Source organism: Aulostomus chinensis, chromosome 3, assembly GCF_037954235.1.
Source record: "Aulostomus chinensis isolate RoL2024-O1b breed Wild chromosome 3, RoL_Achi_v1.0, whole genome shotgun sequence".
Lineage (NCBI taxonomy): Eukaryota > Metazoa > Chordata > Actinopteri > Syngnathiformes > Aulostomidae > Aulostomus > Aulostomus chinensis.
The window spans coordinates 7,195,872-7,222,346 of record NC_141322.1 but is presented as its reverse complement, the minus strand read 5'-3'; the positions used below and the strand labels follow the sequence as shown (position 1 = coordinate 7,222,346).

At 38.5% G+C, this 26,475-nt stretch overlaps 1 protein-coding gene across 2 annotated transcripts in view; it reads right to left on the bottom strand.

Annotated features, from left to right (window-relative positions):
* Nucleotides 1-582: 582 nt before the first annotated feature.
* Nucleotides 583-26,475, bottom strand: part of epha8 (eph receptor A8) — a 135,998-nt gene continuing 110,105 nt past the window's right edge. For both annotated transcript variants that reach the window (XM_086198397.1, XM_086198398.1), the window contains exons 14-20: nt 26,096-26,281; nt 23,185-23,246; nt 22,578-22,787; nt 8,671-8,820; nt 8,390-8,580; nt 7,517-7,675; nt 583-4,255 (exon numbers count right to left, since the gene is read on the bottom strand). In XM_086198397.1, coding sequence (XP_086054523.1) covers nt 4,141-4,255; nt 7,517-7,675; nt 8,390-8,580; nt 8,671-8,820; nt 22,578-22,787; nt 23,185-23,246; nt 26,096-26,281 — 1,073 coding nt within the window. In that variant the 3' untranslated portion in view covers nt 583-4,140. The remainder of the gene's footprint in view (nt 4,256-7,516; nt 7,676-8,389; nt 8,581-8,670; nt 8,821-22,577; nt 22,788-23,184; nt 23,247-26,095; nt 26,282-26,475) is intronic.

Here is a 26,475-nt window from a genome sequence, read left to right as displayed (position 1 = left end):
CAGGATTTTCTCCACTTTCATAGAGATTTTTAAATGTTTGATCATTCTCTTTGATTAATGCCATGGACCTTTTTAAGAAATCAAGGCATATTTATTATTTTGACTGTCCTAGTTGTCTCAGAAGTATTTATAGGTCAGAAGGATTTCCTATTTGCCACATGACATGTATTGTTGAGTTATCGAGCAATGGTTCTCCTGTTTAATATTTTAGTCTTTACAACTATAAAAACACACATTTAGAATATTGAGCAGTGAATTCACTTCTTTCATTTGACATACAAATTTTAAAAAATGCTGAAGCACTTAATCTACCTGTAATTTGTTCATGACCAAGGTGCACTCATTGGCACTGGAGGAGGACATGCTGGGACTATACTGAGTGCAGTGGACCTTGCAGCGATCTCTGCAGAGATGTCTCGTCCAGCTCATCCTCTTCACTCCATGAGGAGTAGTTTATAATCAAGTAAAATTTATGTCATTCCTCTGCTCCAGATAACCTTTAGAGGAAATGTGATATCACAGAGGTGTACGACAGTCTGCTCTCTCAGACTCAACTTTGGAGGTCCTATATTTCCAGCAGTACAACCCCCACTACCATGAACACGCACGTGCACACACACACACACACACACACACACACACACACACACACACACACACACACACACACAACAGATAGAACAAAATCTTTTCCAAAAGACAAAATCGTCTCCAAGTTTACATTGTAGAAAACCTAACTGATAATCACAAAACAGACATTGTAATATGAAAACTCACTGTTGCAGTCACACACAGACAAACGTTCCTTTATTGTGTATTTATGGACAGTTTGCACATTGATGATTTATTATTAGCAAGAATGATTATTTGTCAACTATAAATAAACCTCTCAGCATTGTATCATTTGAAAAATAAATGAGGATGAATAAATAATAAAATGTGAATAAATCTGGTATTTCCTTCCTTCCAGTGACTGAACTATACATTAAAAATCAGTTCATCTAAAAAAACATATTCAAACTTTTATCAAATATGGGGTTTTCAGTCCAGTGCCTTCAAAAGCACCTAACGAACAAAGGAAATATCTCGAACCCCACAACCTCTCTAATACATATTCCCTAAGTATCATTAGGCTCTTCTCTAATAAAAACTGACATCAGCCGTCGAGAGGAGAACCAGCCAAGGTACATAAAAAGACATTCTCTTGATGGCACTAAGGGGGATAAATGAGCAGATTATGTAGGTTTTGAGTGGGATATAAACATTCTACTTACAAGTTCTTCACCTTTTCATTGGCGGTGAGGCAAAGAGTGTTGCTTATCGTACTTAGTCAGAAGTAACACTTTATTTTACAGTCTACGATCTTATGTGTTCTTTATTCTCTGTACTTGGACATGTCATCTGGGGCTCAGAGTTATTGCGCTGAACTGTAGTACTGCTGATATTAATCTCAAATATGATAGCGACTAAAAGTAACTCCTCTTGCAAGATGTTGAAACAACCTCAGTATATTGAATGGTCTGCTTTAACATATGCCCAATTTAGGTTGAAAGCTAAAAAGAGTATATTAATATCATAATTATTATGTGAATGTAATTTTTAAGGATTTTTCAGGAATATTTAGGGAAATATATAAAAAAAAGTTGCCATAAGCTACCCAAGTTTGTTAATTACACTTAAATTGGTCTCAACATCATCTAAATTCATTTGGATAACAAAGAATAGATACTTGGGGGGCTCTAGCTGTCAAGTTGGATGCATAGACTATCTCAAATGATGATGGTCCCAAAGAACTCTTCACAGAAATACATTATGGGCTGAATTTCTGTTGATATTTTCAAAGAAACTCACATGACTTAATCTTTCTGCAATTAGCTAACAAATCTGTGTCTGTTTGGCTTATAAGAATTCAGCTAGCTTACACACCTGGTAATGTATAAGCTAATGTTAGCATGTGGCTATCGAAGGAATTAACACCAGCTGCCATCCACCTACTATAGCTTAAACATTAAACTGATTTGATATTTATTTTGCCCACCAGTGAACTTTCCGTATTGAGAATTTAGCCAAATTTTGAGCCAAATGTGTTTGTGTCATCAGCATATAGAATTGAGAAATATAAATTGTAATATTTCAAAGAGCATCTGAAAATATGTTGTAAGCAATATAAAATCAGAGGAACTGAAGTACACTCAGTTGTTAATTTAAAGGTCAAGATGATTGTTTATTTCTATGGTTATTATAGGGATTTGTGGTGCTGTTCAAATGTACCGGGCTATACTAAGAGGTGTTCCTCATATTTTCCTAACAATCATTGATATGGACAATATTTGAGGACAGCTTTAGCTGTACAGCCCAGTTACCAAGTAGAGTTCTAAAACCAGCAACAAATAACCTTTCTTATAGACACATCTGAAAAACTGAACAAAGGGAGGATGAATCACAATGCTGCTCTATTTGAATGTGTTGTAGTTGTATTTTGATAACCTTGATAAAATTGCAAGTGACTTTAGATTGGCAATATCCTCCACTAGCCTATCTTACAAGTCACAATGCTCTTTACTTTTCATTTAATTCAAAGCACTTCATTTGTCACCAAGGGGCAATTCAAAACTATAGATGATCTTTATTCTTCATGTTCATACTCACACCTGAAAAGGGTTTAGAACACACTTAAACCGGACTGAATGGCATTTCATAGCAGTGTGTTTCACAGAACACTTGAAATAATGAGAAATGTATGATGTATAATTATGTGTAGTTGCAATATAGACTTCTGCATGACCTCTAATAGACTGTAACAGTCTAAACTACTTTGAATCTCAGTGAGCAGAATTTATTAGGGCCTGAGCCAGAAGGTACTTCTGGGCGAAGACCCTATTATTTTACTTCTTCTTTGTTACTGTGTATGAATAATTATTGATGTCATATTTTTGAACCAGAACATTATTAACTCCAGAGTTTTGTGACACAGCTACAAGGCCTCTGCATCAAAGAGAGATTGTAGAGTGCCACACATATCTTTACACTGGGCAGAGGCTTGGTAGGCCCTACTGGGGTCATTCTTCAAGGTTTGATGGTGAACAAACATGCCTGTTGTTGGTATTAATAGCCTGGGGTGAAAGAGGTCTCCTCCACTGTGGAGATGATCTGGCACCTCGGGTGAGCCCTATACGTTCTACTCCAAGCCTCAGTCTAGGCCTCATTTTCCTCCAGCTGTTGAGAAGTAGCAAGTGTCAGTGAAAAACATTTGAAAGGATCCCAGGCTCCACCACTACATCACTCCATATTCTTTGACATTTTTTCATCCCATGATGTCAAATAATGCTCCAAGCTTTCTCACAGTCTTCCATCATCGACTGTATGAGACACTGCAGCATTTCAACTGCAGTATAAATTAGTCCCGTCAATATGGCTCACACAGACTTCGATGTCAATATAAAGCATGGAAGTGTACGTTAGACAAGTCATTCAATTCCAATTTAAAAACATAACTTTCTCATTTACATAGAACAATGAGTCAAAGCTTTAAATGTTGGGTGTGAAGTCACGAGGTTCATTCAGCCAATAATCCACAAAAAAACAAATCTTTAGGGAAGATCATGTTGGAGTTCAAACATGAACTTTTGTCAAGGATTAGTGCCAACACATATGGACGGTCATTCAGCTCCAATGACTGGCTTTACACCAGAGTCTCTAGATGGCTGCTGTCTCATACAGATGCTCGACAGTGGTTACTTGCTATATTGGTACCGAGGGCATATTTGAAGACCTGGGATGAGAACCATTTTTTCTCTTGCCTGGTTTAGTATATTGTAGTACTCACATGAATTGAAAATTAATAAAATCATCCAAATTTTTCTTATAATTCATCTTATCAGTTGTGGTAATTAAGGCAGTCTTTCCATGTATAAACAAGACATTTAAACTCAGAGCATGTAATCAGATAGAAAACAAAAGAAAGTTCAGACTTGTCCCACAGAGGCCATGTTTACTTGCTCCAGATAATCTTTCAAGTTTTGCTCATCAACCTTTTGAGGAAAAAAAGTCTTGTAGAGTTCCGAAATATCTTCTTCTCCCTAGAATCTTATCCGCGCGTTTCCTGTGGAGTCCCTCTCATGGGCGTCTAGAGAACCTCAGTTATACGTGCACTGAGGGAACACTCTTGTTGAGGAGCTGCGCTCTCATCAGTTGGACGCTGGTCATAATCTTCTTCTGATGGCCCATCAGAGTCACACCGAGCCTCTGGATGTCTCTGTGTACACACACAGGCATGCTGTTGCTGTCATTTTTTTGGAGATCATATTCATTCATATTTGCATGCATTATACTGGAGACATGACTGTTATTCCTAATTAATTTATTTGGATACATCTTTGATACTGTTTGCTGTTTAATGATACTCAAAAACTTGCCTCATATTCAGAATTTCACTCATCTTCAAAGCATACAACACTCCGTGCCTTGATTTCTTATTCCATAACTCAAATGGCATTATCCCTCCCTGGCAGTCCTTCAGTGAAATACATGACTGCATGAAGCATTAATCTGAGCATTCACCCACAGAAGCTTGACACAGATCAAAAAACTGCAAAGCAGAAACTGGGATATGTCAGCTGGGATTGGCTGCAGCTCCCTGTTACCTTATAGAGGATAAACTGTATAGATCATAGATGGATGACCAGAGCAGCTTACACATTTACGAGAACAGCATGAGGCTGTCTCTTCTGTCTTAATGGTTCTTAGAGCACTTTACAATATTGCCTCTTGTTCACCCTTTCACAGTCACATTCATAGATATAAGGGGTGCTTTACCTCTTGAGCCACATTTATCACAAAGATCAGAAAATATTGGCAGACTAATAGGTCTTATGATGAACCTGTCACTGTTATGATTTGATGATGCATCTTTATTTTTCTATATCACTGCAGATGGCCACTTTTGCCATCAATTAATACAAGCGAGTATATATTAATTTCCTTTGTTTAATGGGTTTAGGTTTGTTTGTCCTTGGTTCTACACACTGGACTGATGAGCACGAGCCTTGCTCACAGGTCACTTGACAGAATATAAAGCATTATATATAGTGGTACATATTCTGAGACTGCATGCTCACACCTGTCTTTTTCTAGCAGTGCCCGTATTAAATGGTTCCATGTAGCAATAACAACATTGATCATTTAAAACAATCTGATGGTTACAATAAGTCTATTAAAAATGTCAAAATGTGAGGTATAAATGGTACTTGTTTGCAGCACACATGATAAAATCTGCCGGTCCTCACTAATATATGCACTGGTACTGTTACAAATCTGTGGAGATAGAAGTCTCATTCATTGACTCCAATATCATCATGTGGCTCTAAGGAATCTGTTACACACCTGTTGATTGTCTTTGCTCTCAGAGCAGGCCTCTGCTTTATAGTTGTAGATGATAGCTGCTTTGGCTGAAAATGGCAAATGTGTGTAACATATATCAAACAAAGCACACAAATTGACCCACTTATGCTTCTTGACAATGTGCAGACCTCTGTCTCACTCTGCTTGATCTCCCCAGTAAGTAAGATGTGGATTGGTGCTGAGCACAGTCCATGCTGTTTCTCATCGTGGTAGGATCAATGGGGTCCACTCCTGTATGTTAAAGCTGAAAAAAGCTCTGAAATTTACTTAAGTGCACTCCAGAACATTCCAGTGAGCCTTTAGTTTCTACAGGCAGGAGAAGGACCCCAACAATCTTGCATTTGATTTTGCACAACTTTGCGGTAGTATTTGCCACGCACAAACTTATTTCCTTTCCTGAACTCATTCCTTTTTGTTTGCTGTATTTGTTAGTCATAGAGCTTCTGTATTTTTACAGATGGCTTTGATTTTAACATACTTTATTTTCTTACAATGGTCCTACTAGAACTGTACATCTAAACATTACTAATGATGGATGCGGGGTATGAACTTGCTATGTGAATATTTCAGCAATGGTTTTTCATTGTTTTGTCTTCATAAATGAAGATATATTTTCATAAATTAATCTTAATTGTTCCATGTTGAATAGTGTATTACAAACTTAAAAATAAGATTTTATTTACATTTTAAGCAGATGAATACGTGATTTATTTCCAAATAATCTTAAAAATACAATTATGCAATTAACTCAATTTGATCATTCATTGTTTGTCTGTTTCTCTCTTACACACATTTAAGCTCTCACTAAACAAGTCTGACCCATTCCACATGAAGCTAATCATAACCAGGTTCTGTGCATTTCACTCTAGATGGAGTGTGTTTGTTTGTAGACATTCCTGCACTTGCCAAGAGGATCCATACTGAGCATGAACATTCATATTTTTAATTTTTTTTTCATGATTCGATTAAGGGCTGCACGGTGGTGCAGTGGGTAGCACTGTGGCCTCACAGCAAGAAGGTTCCGGGTTCGAGTCCTGGCTCGGGCGTGGGATCTTTCTGTGTGAGTCTCCATGTTCTCCCCGTGCCTGCGTGGGTTCTCTCCGGGTACTCCGGCTTCCTCCCACCGTCCAAAGACATGCAATTTGGGGACTAGGCTGATTGGATTCTCTAAATTGACCGTAGGTATGAATGTGAGTGTGAACGGTTGTTCATCTCTGTATGTTGGCCCTGCAATGGACTGGCGACCTGTCCAGGGTGAACCCCGCCTCTCGCCCATAGATGCTGGGATAGGCTCCAGCCCCCCCGTGACCCTTACTAGTAAGGAATAAGCGGAAGATGAAGATGGATGGATGATTCGATTAACAGTTGGCAGACCATGTGTACCATGAATGTGGCTCAGCAATTTTACTCCGCAGTTCTTCCAACTTTCCAAATGTTGTCAGAACAAATGGACCAAATTCTTGTGTGAAACAATCACTGCACCAGTTTGTTGCAACAGTAACAATAGTGGTGCAACCTGTGTAAAATGGTTTGTGCCATAGCTTTGAAAGTTGTGATCCCATGCTATATAATTGAGTGTCTTCACAGACCATCAGAGGGTGGTCATAATTAATTAAAGTGAATGAGTTGCACAAGTCAAGCTGGGTTCACAATTCAAATGTGTATGTTTTATGTTTTATAAATGTGTTGGCTATCAGTGAATCCTGTCCTTTCTATGCACATGTGAACACAAAATGATTTTGTCACATTTGTTGATGAACTGTAAGATTTCTGGATTTTAATACCATGCTCATTGTTAGACATTAACATGACACAACAAAAATGGTGACCACCCTTTAATGTTTAAGAAGCCCAGTGGTGACACTTTTTTTGATTTCTGTCAACAAATTATTCCATCAGTATTGATCTGCAAAATATTCAAGGTCTAAATAAAATAACACCTTACAAGAAGGTAGTCTTTGACTGTTCAAAGCTATGCTTATGTAAGGTAATATATTTAATCAGATTTACATGGATAATTTTAATTGACACCTGTGTGCTGAAGCCAAATGTGCTAAATGGTTCAAATATAATCCTTGAGTGTATATTATCACTCACCATCACAGTCAGTCCTTACCCTTGGCTCATGACGACGACATGTCCCAGGGTGTGGTACCCCCCTGCTGCAAAGTGCTCCTTGTAGCGGCTCATCTTTATGGTGTCAAGCCAGTCATCTACTGAGTTACAGCTACTGAGGTCAGGGGTGGCTCTGTCCATCAGTGGAGGACTGCTTAAACTGTGGCCAACACAGAGACAGACGGAACAACAAAAATATCAGTTGGAGAAAGTCTGACAACAAGGGGTCTGTACGTAAAAGAGAGAAGGGTCAGGTTTAAAAAGTGATTTTCGTATGTGTTGTTAAGTGGGGCGGAAAATTAACAACAGATGGAGAAATGATATGAAAGAAGTGGCAGCTCTAGATATATTTACCTGCCATTCCCACCACTGCTTCAAAAGACCTGTGATCTGAACAGAGCAATTGACACAGATCCAGGCTGAGCCAGGGTTTCCTCTAAAACGTGCTCCCAGAATCCCCACAGATCCTCGTCAATAACACAGCTGGACTTTTACTCAGCACACAATGTGTCTATCAGAGATGAGCAAACGTGACCGCTCACTTCATCTGCCAGACAACTTTGGGGGAAACTTCAGGCTGCTACTTTATCCCACCGCGCTCATGTTTGATAGCAGCGGGATGAGATTGGATTTACTCTGCCTCCCACACAAGGACATACTCAGTAGTCTAACAGTCTGTCACCATAAATTGTCCACGAGTTCATCTTCTCAGTTCCTTGCAGGCTTTGATTTGCTGCTTAATCCACTCATCACATGAACCAATATTTGATTAAATGCTGGTGAACAGTCTGTCCAAATTAAATCAAATAAATCCTCAGTGATGACATAATGCACCAGTGTTGGTGCCACAGAAAAAGATCAGAAGCCCAGTCACCTGCAGAGTGTGCCCATTGACTTCAGGTTCTCTGGGTTGCGGATTAGCTTGTCAAGAACGGTGACTATCTGGCAAAAGCGTGGCCTCTCATTGCGATCCTTCTGCCAGCAGTCCAGCATGAGTGTGTGTAGAGCAGCAGGGCAGCCCATTGGAGCAGGCAGCCTATAGCCCTCCTCCACTGATTTGATCACCTGTCCATGCACAGCAGAAGGTCAGTAAGACTCCAGAACCTGCTATAAACACACATCAGCAGTAGGTTACAAGTAGAAACCAGAGCTCACGTCTCTGTTGGTCAAGTTCCAGTACGGACGTTCACCATAGGACATCACTTCCCACATGACCACTCCATAGCTCCACACATCACTGGAGGAGGAGAACTTCCTATAGGCGATGGCTTCTGGAGCTGTCCAGCGGATTGGAATTTTCCCTCCCTAGTGAGAACACATGGACAACCTAGAGTTTAGAGATCCTTATAATGATCAGACTGATGATTGTTTTCATTCTACTAACAACTGTCTGAGTGGGTGTGTTTGTGTGTGTGTGTGTGTGTGTGTGTTCCCTTGGCAGCTACACCAGGTGCTCATTAGGAACAATGAGGGGTTCAGTAAATTGCTGAAGGACACTTCAACACAATCTCAGGGGGAAGCAGGAACCGAAGCAATGACCCTGTTTATACTTCTCGTACTTTTTATACTTGAACATACAGTTAGTGCTGCATGAACAAGACTGATGTGCCAGGTCCCAAGCCCTTTTCATATTTATCAGGGGGAAATCTTTGAGTTTATTTTTCTTCATTATTACTATTTATTCTGCCTGTTTTTCACAACAACAACAACTTAAGTTTGAGGGAGGTTTGGGAGAATCTCTACTTTTACAATGGCTGTATATAGGGTAGAGTGTGTCAGATGAGTAATGTCATCGCCAGAGCGGATAGGGGGTGAAATTCCTCTAAACATTTTCTCTTCAGAGCCACAGTGTACACTTTTAAAATATAATTTCCTCCCACAGATCTAGAAACAGTACTTTTTGGTCAAAATAGCTAGCTATATTCACTCAGTAAGTCACAGCGTTTTTACATTTTTTTTGTAACAGGCGTTATAGGAGAAACCTGCAGCTATCCCCTTGACTCCCACCTTATTTTTCTGCAGGAGATTCAGCAGATTACAAAAGCCCTTCTTTTTTTTAAGAACCCATCCTGTTGTCATTTTCCATCTATAACAAATATAAAAGACAACCTTTCATACCTCCAGGTCAATGGCGAAGGCATGGGGTGGCCGTGGCCTCCACATGCCACCCTATTGGCCACCATGGCCTGATCCCAAAACGATGCATCACTGCTGTCACTACTGTCCCACATGCGGAACCTTTGCTGCACTGCGACGGGACTACTGACACGTTAGATGCATGCACATCCTGTGTACACATTGTTTCATTTTTAGGTGCAATATAGATACTTGGGGTACATCCAGAGTGCTGGAGACACGACCGGAGTCACGCAACAGGTAAGTTATATCAGCGGGGAGATTCGCGTTTCGATGCTAGCAAGCTCACTAACAAGAACAAATTAGATAAAAATGTAGGCATTGTCTAACTTCTTTATGCAATAGTGAAGTCATCCTAACTATATAAAACTAATATAACTATACTATAACCAACTGTCAAGAGAATGAGCTCATAGTGATCACTACAGGCAGAGTTGAACATCTCCCAACTCGAGTCCCCTCGATACAGTAAGCAGTACAGTTGTCTGTACAGTATATTGTGCTACATTTGTATTGTGTATTGTTACATTACTTGCAGGAATAAGGAAACTGTAAGATAGACTGAATATGATATAATCTTTTCCACCATTACCTGCATTCCAAATATTGTGGAGATGTTGTAGTTTAGGCGCCCTAAGTACCCCTATATTTTCCAGTGAGACATTGCCAAATTATCACATAACCATATTGGCCAACCCACAGAAAATTTCCTGTCTCCGCCTCTGCTCCAGGTCTTGATGCACTTCACATTTGAAATGGAACCAGTGGGACAAACAGTTTTGATATGAAGAGCCCCCCAGCATGTCACCCCTTTGTATGTGTATGTGAAACTTCAAAAACTGCTTACGCATGCCGGCTCTTTGATAATTGTAAATGCAAGACAGCTATCACCATGGCAACCTGGGAGGTGTCACCCAGTAGCACTGAAACTTCAAGGCTTCATTTTTTTGCCACTTGAGGCAGTATAACCTCTTATATCTCATCTTCAAGTTCCACTCAAAATCTTTGACTGGCAAGGTTATGTTGAACATAGAACAAATTACTACCTATAATGCTATAGGGTTCAGTACAGTACAGCAGAGCATGACTTCCTGCTCTTTAGCATGCTATGACAGCTTACTTTGCATTTCTGGAATTTGTATGCCAGAGGACTGACATATAAAAATAAATACAGAAAAAAAGCCATTCATATACAAAGAAAAAATTGTATTAGGTATTTATACAGTAGGGCTGCACGGTGGTGCAGTGGTTAGCACTGTGGCCTCACAGCAAGAAGGTTCAGGGTTCGAGTCCCGGCTCGGGCGCGGGATCTTTCTGTGAGGCGTTTGCATGTTCTCCCTGTGCCTGCGTGGGTTCTCTCCGGGTACTCCGGCTTCTTCCCACAGTCCAAAGACATGCAATTGGGGACTAGGCCGATTGGAATCTCTAAATTGACCGTAGGTATGAATGTGAGTGTGATTGGTTGTTCGTCTCTGTATGTTGGCCCTGCAATGGACTGGTGACCTGTCCAGGGTGTACCCCGCCTCTCGCCCGTTGATGCTGGGATAGGCTCCAGCCCCCCCGCGACCCTTACTAGTAAGGAATAAGCAGAAGACGACGATGGATTTATACAGTACACATTTGAAAAAAAGGAGCAGGAAGAGGTAAACATTTTTTAATTCCTACCCCTTATTACTTTTTTTGTTATGACTCATACTCATATTTTCTGCGTTAACATCTACACAAAAACTCTTATACATTTATGCATTACAAAACATGTAACCCATATAAATATAACATACAATCCATCCATCCATCCATTGTCTTCCGCTTATTCCTACATTCAGGGTCATGGGGGGCTGGAGCCTATCCCAGCGTCAACGGGCGAGAGGTAGGGTTCACCCTGGACAGGTCGCCAGTCCATCACAGGGCCAACATAGAGAGACAGAGTCACATTCATCCAAACATATAATATATAATGAATATATCGATGATATGTAAGTGTCAACATAGACATAATATAAATTGTACAACACAAAAATCCTTTAAACAGATACATAACTTTTTACTTACTTCATAAATATACATATAAATACAAAATCTATATCTAACATCAATACAGTATATATCAAATACTAATCAGTTTTAATACAGTCATTTTTATGCTTTTCTTATTTATATCCCACACTCATAGTTGACACACTTTGTCTTCCATATACTTGTTTATATATTTTTTTGTTTTTCAACAGATTGATGTTTTTACTTTTTTTAATCTCAATATCCAAATTGTTCCATAAGGTCACCCCACACCTCGACATGCAGAAGCTTTTCAGTGTTGTTCAAACCTTTTGTTCTTTAAAGTTTAGGTTTCCCCTTCGAGTATAACTTCCCTCCCTTTCTGTAAACATTTCAGTACATTATTACTTGCCTTATACATCATTACTTCTGTTTTGAATTTGACTATATCAATAAATTTCAACATTCTTGATTTTATAAACAGTGGGTTTGTGTGATCTCTGTATCCGGCCGTGTTTAATGTTCTTATTGCTCTTTTCTGTATTATGCATACTGGCTGTAGAGTGCTTTTACAGCTGTTGCCCCAGACCTCCACACAGTATAATAAATACGGTAAAAAGAGTGAACAGAAAAGCGTGTGTAGTGATTTCTGATCCAGAATGTGTCTTGTTTTTCCCAAAATTGCAGATTTCAAGCTTATTTTGTGGTCCAAGATTACACCAAGAAATTTTATTTCAACAACTTTTTTCTATTTTGATATTATCTATTATCAGTTCAACATTGGATTCAGGTTTGCTTCTTCCAAATAGCATAATATTTGTTTTGCTTAGGTGTAATGATAATTTATTTCTATCAAAGCATAGTTTTAGCTTTTTTTTTTTAATGTGATTATGGAAAAAACCTGCTGCAAAATCTCACCTGAACAAAAAATATTAGTGTCATCTGCAAATACAACACATTTCATTAATCTTGACACTATACAGATGTCATTGATGTATAATATGAATAATTTCAGTCCCAATACTGACCCCTATGATACCCCTCATATAATGCTCATGTATTCTGAATCATGCTCTCCCATTTGCACAAGTGCACTGTCCCTTTCCAGTTTATTTATGAATGTGGTATGAGCAGTGGTCTCAAAGGTTTTTTTTTTAGGTATAAAACAGTCCAATTGCTAATATTCTATTGTCTATACCGGTTGTAATGCTCCTATTAATTCAGTTAGTGCTAAAGATGTTGATCTGTCCGTTCTGAGTCAACAGTAATCGTCTGTAAACAGATAATGTTTTGCGATTAATTTGTCCAATCTGGTTGTAAAAAGTTTTTCAAGTATTTTGGAGAATTTTGGGAGTAAAGAGACAGGCCAGTAGTTTGTGAAATAGTGTCTATCTCTGGCTTTAAAAAGGGGTATCACATTAGCTATTTCCATTTTGTTCAGAAATTTACCTGATAGAAAGACAAGTTGCAATTGAGGGTGAGAGATTTCAATATCAGAACCAGAAATCTTTATTTATCCCTTGCAGGAAATTGTTGAATTGCAGTGCTCCATTTCACAGTAAGGATAAATAAGGAGGAAGTAACCTATCAAAGATATACATAAAAAAAAACTAAATAGAAATTAAACACAATCTCAAAAATAGTAATACAAACAATATACAATAGAGAAATAATAGAAAATCAAGAAGATAAGGGGGTATCTTTTGTATATATTTACATTTTTTACACTCGTGAATGAGAGATTTGTTTTATTGCACGATTTTAACAGAGAAAACAACTCCATAAGATGGGCTGCATCTTAGAGGGAGAAGTTAAATAGTTAGATAGCCACCAGCAGGAATGCAGTCTCTTCAATAACATTCTTTACTGTTGTCATGTCAATGTCATGCCAGTCTGTGTACATTTTTCTTACTGTCTCTATGATTTCTTCTTCATCAGCTGCTTCGAGAAAAAATGTACTTGGAATTGTGTCCCATATATCTTATACACCCCCACATTGTATTACCTCAGGTTTCTTAATTCTTGATGCTAGTTCTGGTCCCACATTTACCAAGAAATTGTTGAAACCATTCACCATATCCTCCATGTTATCTACGGTCTTGTCATTTTCCATGTAGTGCTCCGGGTAGTGTGTATTTTTTGATCCACTTCTCAGGATACCATTAAGTACAGCCCATATACCATTAATGCTATTTTTTATTTGTCTCCAATAATTTATTATGGTATTCTTTTTCTATGTTACCTCATCATATTTGTGAATTTATTTTTATATTTTTTTGTACTTTCCTTCTGCCTCTGTAGTTTGATTCTTTGTAAATTGTCAGTATAATGTATCTTTCTTTTTGCAGGCATTTTGCAGCCCCTTAGTGACCCATGGACTACTTGTATGTTTATGTAGATTAATGTATTGCTTTATAGGAACATTTTCATCCTATAAAAGATTGAATATTTTTAGTAATTCTTTATGTGCTTTATCAACATCTTTCTCTTTGTAAACTCTATTCCAGTACTGTATCTCCAAGACATTTTTAAGAGCAATCATTGCTTCTTCTGTTTTTATTCTTATGTATTTATATTTATTGGTATTCCTTTTCTTCCTATAATCACAGTAATATATGTTGAAAATAGGTAGATGGTCATTGATGTCTGTTAATAAGAATCCACTCTCTGTATTGTTTTCTAAAATGTTGGTAAAGATATTATCTATCAAGGTGGCAAAGTGAGAAGCGATCCTGCTTGGTTTTGTGATTGTTGGATACAAGCCCAAACTGCACACTGAGTTTATAAACTTTTCTGTCATTTAATGTTTCTTTGCATTTACTGTAAGGGGTCTATTTTAAAATCACCACAAATATACACAAACTTTTGTGTCAAATTTGTGGAAATATGTTTTCCATCTAGTCCCTCAAGACTTCCATATTTTATCCAGGCAATCTATATATACAGCTGACTGAAATATTTTTCATTTTTTCAAAACATATTTCGACTGTGATGCATTCAAATAAATCGTCCACAGTCATTTTTTCAATACGTTTATATTTCAAATTATTCTCTCTCTCTCTCTCTCTCTCTCTCTCTCTATCTATACATATATATACATATATATATTGCCACCCCTCCTCCGCTTTTTATCTTTCTATTGACATAATGAAATTCATATCCATCTAGTTCAAAATCTGAACCCTTTTCATTTTTGATCCAGGTTTCTGATACAGCTTTTATATTGAATGAGTTTTAAAATGACTGATATATTCCTTGATGCTGTGGGAGTTGGTGTTTAGACTTCTGCTGTTGAAGCGAATTACTGATATGTTCTGATTTAATCATTGTATTGTATTGGTTCTCTGTGTAATAACTGCAGCTGTTGCTAATACTGCTGAATAGATTATTTTCCAGATCAGTCTGTTTTCTATATCCTGTGTGCCGTGTTCAGTATAAGTGTAGGTGTCCAGTTGTCTTGTCATGGTGGTCTGGTGTGTTCAGTTTTCCCTTGCGTCATCAAAATTTATCCAGTTCCTCAATGCCTTGGTTGACCAAGACCTTAGCCTCTTCTGGAGATCCTTTTAGCTTAATGAATATTTTGCAGTTGTGTGTCCAAGTATTTTGTTTTTTTCCTTGCTTCCTCAGGAGTCTGGCTTTTCATGCTATGTCTGCCTTTTTTTTTTTGTGTCAGGTGTTCATTCAGGAAGACATCTGATACTCTTAGCTTTTTCCCTTGTTTAAGTAGCTCCATTTTGTGCTTTCGGTTAACAAATCAAACTATTATTGCTGGTTTTCCTGTGTTGTTTCTCCTGGGAAGAGTTTGACATACTTCAATGTTGTTGTTTCTTTCTTTGATCCCTTTGGAGTTAAGGAATGCTGTCAACTGCTGCTCCACGGAGTTAGCATCATCCTCACTCTCCTCCTTTCCTTCTCCTCTCGTCATCACTTGGGCATATGACCAGGGTTATGTCTGTAGCCCGGTCACAGTGATGTTGTTCATCCAAGTGTACTGTTCCAAATCAGCCACTCGGTTCTCTAGAAAGTAAATTTTTTTTTCTTGTTCCAAGGTTTTGCATCCGCAGAGCTTTATCTCCCCCACCAGGTCCAGGATGTTCTTCTGTTGCTGTCTGACAGCTGAAATTTCTTCACCCAAAAAGTCGTCGGATCTCTTGATGTCCTTTATTTCCTTGATAAGAGGCACTTTCTTCGGAGCCATTTTGTATTTCTTTAGCTAGCTAGCTGAAGTTGATAGCGCAAAATAGCATAAACTCTGGCTAGCTAATTTCCGGCAGATATTGTGTCAACTCACTCCAGTAAGTTAATTCACTTTTGTCTTGCTCGCTTGAACATTGACATGTATTTAACACTTGTGATGCCCAGATGGTGGATCGCGTGTCAAAGGAGAAAGCGTCAACATTAGTGGTATGCCATTACCATGCTAAGAAGCATTGGCCTAGCACTAGTGTGCCTGTGCAATTTCAAGTAGCCTATTTGTGTATTAAATGCATGAAAATTACCTAGCACCTTTACCATTAGCATGTGTAAGTTGCAGCTTCCAAATATTTATTTTGAGGGTGGCACAGTGGTGCAGTGGTGAGGATATTTATTTTGCTTGCAATGTTTATGGAGGCCGAAGGAATGACCTCACACCCTGACAATTACCATAATCAGGTTAATTAGCAGGTGGCACAGTGGTGCAGTGGTTAGCGCTCTCGCTTCACAGCAAGAAGGTTCAGGGTTCAAGCCCCGGCTTGGTTACAGGATCTTTCTGCGTGGATTCTCTCTGGGTACTCCAGCTTCCTCCCATTGTCCAAAGACATGCAAATGAAAACTAGGCTGATGGATACTCTAAATTGACCATGAGTGCGAATGGTTGTCTTTCTATATGTGTTGGCCCTGTGATGGACCAGCAACTTGTCCAGGGTGAACCCTGCCTCTCGCCTGAAGACAGCTGGGATAGAATCCAGCCCCCCATGATTCTTAGCAGGATAAATAAAGGATGGATGGATGGCAGAAAATGGTTTCTGATGCAGAAATTCAGAAAGGTCCTAACCTGGTTGACACTAGTGTAAAACCCAAACCCTGAGTTCGTGCCGAAGATGATACCACACATAAAACTTTTGTATCCCAGATCTGTGAAATGGTGAGGTTTTTCAGAAGACGTAACACTGGGAATGTGATGTATATACTGAAATGCCCCAGTGACAAGGTGTATGTAGTCTGAAGCAGAGGATTAGTGAACACAAAAGCTCTATCAGACACACTGATCCCAAGTACTCTGTTGCCTGTCACTTTATATCTTGCTCACAGTTGCTTCCCTTCGTTTCCAGGGCACCAAGTAACTACAACTGCTACGAGGAAGGAAGCACTTACAAAGGAAACTGTGTTGGATAGGATTCTTAGCTGGAAGGAATGTTGATTTAAATATCGTTAGCCTCATAGCATAATTGCTTCAGTCATATTTTGGCCAAATTGAGATATCTGCCTAACTCTACTCTCCTAAGGCTTCTGAGTAACTGTGCCTTACTTAGACAGTTATGCTATGAGGCTAACAATATGGGTGTTATACTATATTGTGAAGGTTTATATATATATATATATATATATATATATATATATATATATATAATTTATTATAGTTGATGCTGTTATTTTGTACCTGTTATAAAAAAATATAACACTCAGTTCAGGTGTGTGCCTTATCCTGATCTGACGTGCATCTTGATGGCTGTGCAGCCACCAGATCAATGCAATTCCTCTAAGACTAGTCCAAATACTTCAGCACAGGACAATTAAATGCAAACTTCATAATCCTAATGTTGCTTTGGCGTGCATGAACAAATAGGCATGAATCTATGCACTCCATTAATAGGAGTAGATTTGCTTTACTTTCTAATGATCTGTTGAATGTACCCTTTTATTCTTTGTATGTAAATGTTTTGTCTAGAATTTAATAAAGCATATTTCAAAAGAATAGATCCTAACAGCCTTCATCAAATTTTGATGACCATGATAATATCCTCTCATATCCGAAGTAAAACATATATCAAGTCAACTCTAAATGCTTTTAATGTTTATTTATAATATGCTGCAATTCAATGTTTAGCCACGCACATATCATTTACTGTAGAATTAAGCCGTTGGGGCAGCTTCTTTAGACCCAACAAGTTTTAGCAGAGCTATCACATGTATATAGAATTTTAATCGATTAACCATTAATTAAATATTATTCAAATTACTACAGCTCTGGAGTCAATGAGTAAATATGACATGAAACCTAAACGACACCCTAGAGAATAAAGTGAGCTAGTGTGGACATAAGTTCAGGACAAGAATAGACTTGCAAATGTTAGCAGGTATGTGTTCTACTTACATAATTTTTCATGTAAAACTGATGCTTAAATAGGTTGACGAATGGATAGAACTCTTCTGAGCCAAACAGAGCTCTCGCTGTGGGTTATTTCAAGATGTGATCTTCACAGGTCCACTAAATTCTGGGAGCCTGTCACTCTAATCGGGCTGCATGGGATGCATCAAAATGTCTATGCTCCACATTGGGTTCTGAAAATGTATCTGGTGAAAACAATAATTCAAAATTTTATTAACTGAACACATCATAAAACTGTAATTTTTCAAACATTTCCAGTCACTTAAAGAGTCGAAGTTGGAGTCAAACACGAAGGTACTAAAGTCAAACATTTCCAGATCCTTAAGCATTTGTCATCACATCCAAATCCCATTACAAAAAACAGCTTACATAATTTATTCATGCCCTAAGCAATCAATGTGAATCATTGCTTTATCTTTTCTTTACCAGCTGATTGTGTATTCGAATCATCATGACTTACATTGGTTGTGCGTAAATGTACAGCTACCTAGGCTGGTTACAGCTGTAAAGGACTGGCATTCTCATCTCTTCATGTGAGAAAAAAACGTGAAATAATTTGAGAAGTCAAAGAGGAATGCAAACAAGTTTATGAGGTCAAACATCTCAGCTTTAGTCAGACATCCTTCATATTTATGATTGATCTCAAACAGTGACTGCCACTGTGGACCCATAGTGTACACTACAAAATGCAGTTGCTTCCAGCTCGTGTTACGCTTGCACTGTGGTAAGATCTTTTATGATCAAAAACAGTTCAGAATTTCAAGCTACAGTGGCTTCTGGTACCTGAAAGCTGCCAAGGTGAATGTGATGATTTGAATTTTGGACCCACATTTGATGAGCGGTCAAGCACCACTATCAAAATATACAGGGAGAATGAAAGCTTGTCTTCTCCTTAGGTAATTTCCACAACATTATCTCATCTAAGCCCCAAAATTCAACCTGTATGCATTCAAGTTTTTTGCCAGTAAGTGTTGTGCCTGGACCTCCTGTGTTACAAGACAAATCTTCTTTCCTTGTGGAGCCATCACGGGCAAGCCTGACTCTGAGACCCAAACTAATATTACTTCACTTAAGAAAATAACATGTGTCTCTTGCAGGGCCACCTTTAATGGCCATAGCTATTTGTCTCTATCAAGCGATCAGCACTCGACCTGGACCAAAGTGCGTGAGTGGGACATCCCTCTTCCAGGGGTCTCCCTGCCATGTCGCTATCTCCACTCTCAACAGCAGTGCTAGGCTGCACTTCTCACCCAGCTGCCATCACTCCCAGTGGCTTGCTCTTCTTCTTTGGCTCAGCAGCCTTTGATGCATCCATTCCACAAGCCAGCCACATATAGTCCACCACACACCTTGTCATTCCCTGGCTGGTTCAGTCTCCCTTGCACCTCTGTCATCCATACATCACCCCTCAGAACTTGGGACTTCCTTGTGAGGATTATGAGACTGAAGGGGGCTCACACTATCCCACCCAGAGACACTTAAACATAATCTTCTCAATTTACTTTCCTCCAATACTGCATACAGTATGCCACAGATTGGTCTCCTCTCGGTCTCAGCCACTGCTGTTTGAGTTCCACAACTTACTGAACTGGACTTGGAACGACTGTCATTTCAACTTTTTCAGTAATTGCAGTCATTATTAATGCCATACATAATGTTAAGCAACATCACATGAAAAAAAAAAATGTATATCATGAATTTTAATGATCCATATTCACAATTAAACCATCTCCAACCCTTAAGCAAACTTTACATATGGCACTTCTGAATGGGAAATCTAATTTTAATAAATAACAGTAATCACGTCTTATCTGACTTACGGCTGTAGTAACTGAAGCAACATTAGCAAAACACAACTTTTCATACTTCTCAAGGCATGGTTAAAAATATGGGGTACAGCAGGCATCATTTCAGCAGCATTTAGTTTGAGAGAAAAGGCATTTGATGATTACGCAACTTCAGATATCACTCAGTTGTTGTTAACAGCCCTTCTATTCTGTGTACGACAGTTTACCTATCACCTAACCCCTGCACAATTTCTCAGAATTGCCCTAAATTACTCACACAAATGACAACATATTTGTTATTCTAGGTGATTTTAACTTGCATGTGGCCATGGAATGTCTTCACGTTTATTGTTAAAGCTATCTCACTGCTGAAGTTGCTGAAAACCGTATTCAAACTTTCCTCGACTTTCAGGAAGAAATTTGATATTTTATTGTGGACAATTTTAACAGTGAATAGAAATAAACCCTTGACACTGTGGTCCAACTGAAACAAAACTAAAAAAGACTGCCTGCCCATCCTACACATTGAAGAATGAGACAATTAAACAATATAAAATAACTTTTCAAATAGTAGAGAAGGTGGATAAAGATTAAATTAACAGCCAATTATCAAATCTTCTGTGCACAACTGACTTCTTATAATGAGGCAATTAAACTTGAAAGGCAGCACACTTCTCCAAACAGATAACAGACACCCAGAATCCCAGAACATTTTTTTCCCTATTGACCATTTAACCAACCCTGTTTTGTTAAGTCTAACAGCATGTCTGCTGATTCAAAATGTGAAGAATTTTCAGGCAACTTCCTGAGAAAAATAGATAGTATCAGGTTGACTTTACTTCCTTATCTGTAAAGAAATTCCAAAAACCTAGCCTTTGTTTTTACATGAGGAAACGGGATGTGTCCTGGTTGATGTTGATATACCAAATAAAGTTTCAAATGAATCTATTAACTTTCTTACAAGATCCCATTCTTATGTTGGTTTTTTTTTATTTTATAGGGTTTTTTTTATTAAGGATTTTCTCATCGTTGCAAATTATTGAGAGGCTGGTTTCATGTTTGTAGTGACATCCCTGCAGCAGGACAAGACTCAAATGGTAGTAAAAAGTGATGGGACAGAGGAAACTCTCCAGGGAGAAGACTATTCAACTTCTGTGTTCTGAAATATTCTGTAGATGGAGGTTGAGGTGAGCGCTGTTGCTTCACAGCAAGAATGTTCAGGGTTTGAGCCTGGGCTCATGCAAGGGGGACAAGGCTAATTGGATACTCTAAATTGACCGTAGGTGTGACTGTGAGAGTGAATGGTTGTCTGTCTATATGTGTTGGTCCTGTGATGGACTGGTGACTCGTCCAGGGTGAACCCCGCCTCTCACCCAAAGGCAGCTGGGATAGGCTCCACCCCCCATGACCCTTAACAGAATAAGTGGTGGAAAATGATAGGATGGATGGATGCCAGAAAACGGTTTCTGATGCACAAATACATTTTTAAAAAAGCCACTGCGACAAAAAACAAACAAATTAAGGAAGAATTTTGAAGAAGAATTAGAAGAATTTAAATCAAGTGAATGAAAATTAAAAATGAAAGTTAGATAAATAGAGGAATTACTATGCAAATGTACATAGAAAAAATACATAGATAAAATGTAATAAAATGAAAAGGGCATTTATATAAACATGGATTAATACAGAGCCAAATTAAAACAACCTTTTTCTTTGTCAACACTTGCATGATGTTTGGTTTCATTTAAAAAAAGGTCATCATTTTCAACAAAAAAGCCTTTTTGTAAAAAAGTGACTTTCAAGGATGGACTTGATTTGAAATATGTATTCATTTGTTTTGAGGTTTTGTTCCTCACTCCAGTATGGTTTCTGCAGTTTTATATTATAAAAAATCAATAATAGTAATCAGCCTGCTGGATTGAAAACCCTTCCTAGACAACCAGCTCATCTGTTTGCCTCCTTTGCCTGACTAAACCGCTCCTAAAACGCCTTGGTGCCACACCACAGGCCCATGGAGAGAAAAGTACCTTCTGGTTTCTAGAGCTTCTTGTTTGCTTGTTTTTTGACCTAGAAAAAACATATCTTGTAACAAGGCACGCAATAGTGGCCTCTACCACATAACAATGATAACAGATTATTGGAAAAACTTGTCAACGGTGGGGAACGAGCTAATCTACTTGTGAGACACAACATTTATTGGTGGGCAAGCCAATTTATTATCATTTGATACAATAGCTAAGGTCCTTTACAAGCTAAGATTTGAAGTTTCAAATCAACTTTGCTCATTTCAGTTTTATTGAAAGCTTTTATTATAGGTCTGCAATGTATTTTATCCACAAACTATGTTTTCTAATTCTGGTAATCCTAGTCTGACCTAAGGCTACACTTAAAATGAATATTAATATTTTATGGTTAAATCTGAAGTAATGAGACATTGTTTTCTGTGTCTTTGCCAGTGGCAAAAATAGTTCATGCTTAAGACCATCGTGTCTGTGTAAGTAATAAACAGAGTAATAAACATGGGTATCAAAAACTTGCTCTGCAATGTATGGATATTGAAATACATTTCAACCAGTGAGTGAGCCAAAGCTGCAATACTCTGAAACCCAGCTCAACATACATCTTTAAGACATGATATTGATCCTAAGTTTGAAAAGAAAGTTATTATGTATCATTCCCAGACGTAGCTATCCCACACCATCACGCCGATTACCTCTGTGTGTCTGAAAGTGTTTGCGAGATGCGTTAGTGCTTGCCTCAATGTGAAAACTCACACTGGTGGTGTATGCAGCATCTGGGTCATCCTCCAGGACGCGGGACAGACCAAAGTCAGACACCTTACACACCAGATTGCTGTTGACCAGGATGTTGCGGGCAGCCAGGTCTCTGTGGATGTATCCCAGGTCAGACAGGTATGTCATCCCGGCTGCAATGCCACGGAGCAATCCAACCAGCTGAATGACAGTGAACTGGCCATCATGTCTCTACAGGAATCAGACAGACAGTTAAGGGAAGAGGTATTGAGGGACTAGTTTCATTAAAGTTCAAAGACAAAATGATGTATAGCAGTAGAAATGATCACTGGAAAGATGATAATCAAGTAATGAGAAACATTAAAGCATGACAGGGATATGCTAAACAGTGAAAATAGACAGAATTCCATGCAAGTAATCATTCTATCATTGAATCTATATTATTACAGACAACTTTCACATCTAGATCACAGCTTTCTCCTGATAACAGCGTTAGAGTTTTCATTAAATGAACAATCTTTAGAATAAAGGAAGTTGCTGAAAAGTTGCACATTTAGCAACACCTTATTCTATTTGAAATTGATGACCAGAGTCAGTGCACTTAAGGACAGAAGTTTCTGATACCCACCCTGAGGAAGGAGTCCAAAGAGCCGTTCTCCATGTACTCTGTGATAATCATCACTGGTTTGCCTGTGAACACAAACACAAGTATACAGAGTGATGTGTCCCTGTCCTGCACACATTAGAAATCTGCTTACAAATAGATTTATTCTGTATTCTTCAGCATGAGGCATTAAAGATATACAGGCATTTAAAGGTAATCTACCCATGGAACCCTTCATGTAACATACTCCAAATTTAAAAAGGAGCTGTATATCTGTATATCACTCACAAACGTTGAAAACGATGTCTACTCATATGGTAAGAAATAAGGAAAAGCTTGCTTTTTAGCATGACCCAGAGGGCCAAACTCAATTTATTAAGTCAAGTGACTGAAAGAAGGGTGGTAGGCTGGGCCTCTGTTCCTCTGACCTTCTCACTATTGCTCAGTGAAGAGCTCCAGAGAGAAATCGTTACAGTAAAGTCCTCTGACACATCCAATTTATTTCAAAAGCTTCACTGTGATTGAATATAGGTTGACAAAATAATTTGGAGAGAATATCATACCACTAATGTGTTTCTGAATAGGAAAGCATTTCAAGATAAATGTGAAGCTTTTACTAAAGAAAAGTTCATTGATGAGCCACATCGTAAGCAGAGGTGGACTTTACTCATACAGTAAGCTGCCAAGTCTAATTTTATGTTTTTGGGGTAGAGGCCATTATTCCTTCTTATGAGACTTAAAAGCTATGAGATCTAATAGAAATGATGTTCTCATCATTGCAATCTTCTTATTTAAAATAATATAGTGCTATTTGTTTAATATGGTAATAGCATACATAAAATAGTGTATATATAGACCTCATAATTATCCATTTCTATGGCATTTGTGCAAAATTATTGTACTAAATAATTTTCATTTGAAAACTGTCCACAGCAAGGATGGTGAGCTATTCTGAGGACCTGGACAACAGTTTTCATGTCATGAGAGATACATTTTAGAGATTCTATATTTATTTTAATATCCTCGACCTTTATTAAGGAATGATGTAAGGGAAAATCCATGAATTACTCAGAAGAAGAGTTTTAGGTGATACATGTCATCCTAGTTGAACTCCTCAGTAAGGAGGTCCCAAGTTTTAAAAGTCCAGTCATTTAAGTTCCCTGTCAAATCTGAATCCATCTCCCCATCCTGCTTGTCCTTTCAAGCATAGAGATGGCAATCAGTTTGGGGTCAGCTGTCATCTACCAGTGTTATCTGACAGCCAGCCAAATCATCCCAGGCGATCCAACATATTCATTTATTTGTGGTGGGCCGCCACAATATAAACATGGTCTGCCACATACTGATTTTCTGTTTTTGCTGCTGCGCTGAGCCGTCTCACTGAAGGCATGCACCCGTTAGTGAATGGCATGATGTTCTTAAATCCCATACAGTAGCTGCGATGTGGCTTTTAGTCCATTAGTAAAACCAATGAAGAAGAAGACAGGTGTGCTTAAGGCTGTTAAGGTTTTCACACTATCATATGGTACCTATGCTGTATTCAAGTAAAAAAATCAAGAAATTGGTGGTACAGCTGTGTTGTCGATTCCCTCTAAGCTTGAAAGCCAAAGGACACTATTGGTTAACATTAGGTGTTATATTTTCTAAAACTTTCAAAAATGGGCAGAAATTATAAACAGAAAGTGAAAAAGCATCTAACATGGTAACTAGATGGTAACATCTTGCTAATTTTGGATCTTGTTCTAACTGAATAGGTGATAGTGAGTCCCTTAAGCATTGAGTACGACATCAGTCCCACATGAGAGGATGACCAGTCATCCTTAACTTTTTCGGGCAATTCATATAAGATCCTTTGCACTGCTAATGGTGAAACAAACCAATATCTGGCTTTAATGTGGTTGTTAATGTCTGTTATGCAGCCCACTTTCACTTCTTTTTGTTTCTCAAGCGTAGAGTGAAAATTTATTTGAAAATTTTTACATATAATACCATCCATCTATCCATCCATCCATTTTATCTATCCATCGCTTGTCCTTTTAAGGGTTATGGGGGGGCTGGAGCCTATCCCAGCAGCCTTTGGGTGAGAGGCGGGGTTCACCCTGGACGAGTCAGCAGTCCATCGCAGGGTCAACACATATCGACAGACAACCATTCACACTCACAGCCATGCCTACAGTCAATTTAGAGTATCAATTAGCCTAGTCCCCTCTTGATGTCTTTGGATGGTGGGAGGAAGCTGGAGTACCAGAGAGAACCCACACAGGAACAGGGAGAACATGGAGACTCCACACAGAGAGATACCTTGCTCAAGCCGGGGCTCGAACCTTCTTGCTGTGAGGCAACACTGCTCAACACTGCACCGTGCCACCTACATATAATAGCTTTAAACTAAATACCAGTGCCTGCTTGTATATCCACAGAGATTATGGTTGCCCTTCAATTTTCAGGTAAGGATCCTCTAAGATGAAATGAGTTGGTTAAATTAACCGTAAGAGTATCCTGAGGGTTCTGAGGGAAAGAAAAAAAAAATCCTTTTGTCCTTAGCTACTTAAGTAATTCCTTATGTGTTGCTCGAAGGGCCCGTACATATACCATGAAACCAAAGACATAAGGAATTGTGTCATTTCAAATCTTTAAGGATCTTATTTTTACATGACTAGAAATGAAAAACCCGAAACACATAAGTCGTGATGGCATGTAGTCCATGTAGCTGCACCAAGTGATTATAGGGATTATTAACAGCAACCACCATTGCTATACTAACATTATGCATTGCAGACAGATGGTATTTTGGACCTTACAGTACATGTATGTAGCGTGCAATGTATCACTGATTGGTGTATTTCTTCCCTTTAATATTGCAAATATCCTATCATGATTGCAATGCTTCAGTCAATAATCCTAAATATAATATACAGTGGAAATGGCAGCATACTCTGGGTTACCACTCCCTCCATGTGGATGACATTAGGATGGTCAAACTGGGCCATGATGGAAGCCTCAGCTAGGAAATCTCTCTTCTGCTTCTCTGTGTATCCTGCTTTCAGGGTCTTCAGTGCCACGGGGATGTCACGTTTCCCCGGAAGCCTCATTCGTCCATAGCAAACCTCCCCAAATTCCCCTAAACACACACAAACACACAATGATCCTTCTTCAGCAACAACTAAAAATACATTCCTGCATTGTTCAACTGTACCCTCACCACCTACCCACCCATGACTTTAAATGAATGGGAATTAATATAAAGTTAATTTACTGTAATTAACTGGGATAAGAGAAATCAATAAACATAGGTTATCAGTCAACATATATTGT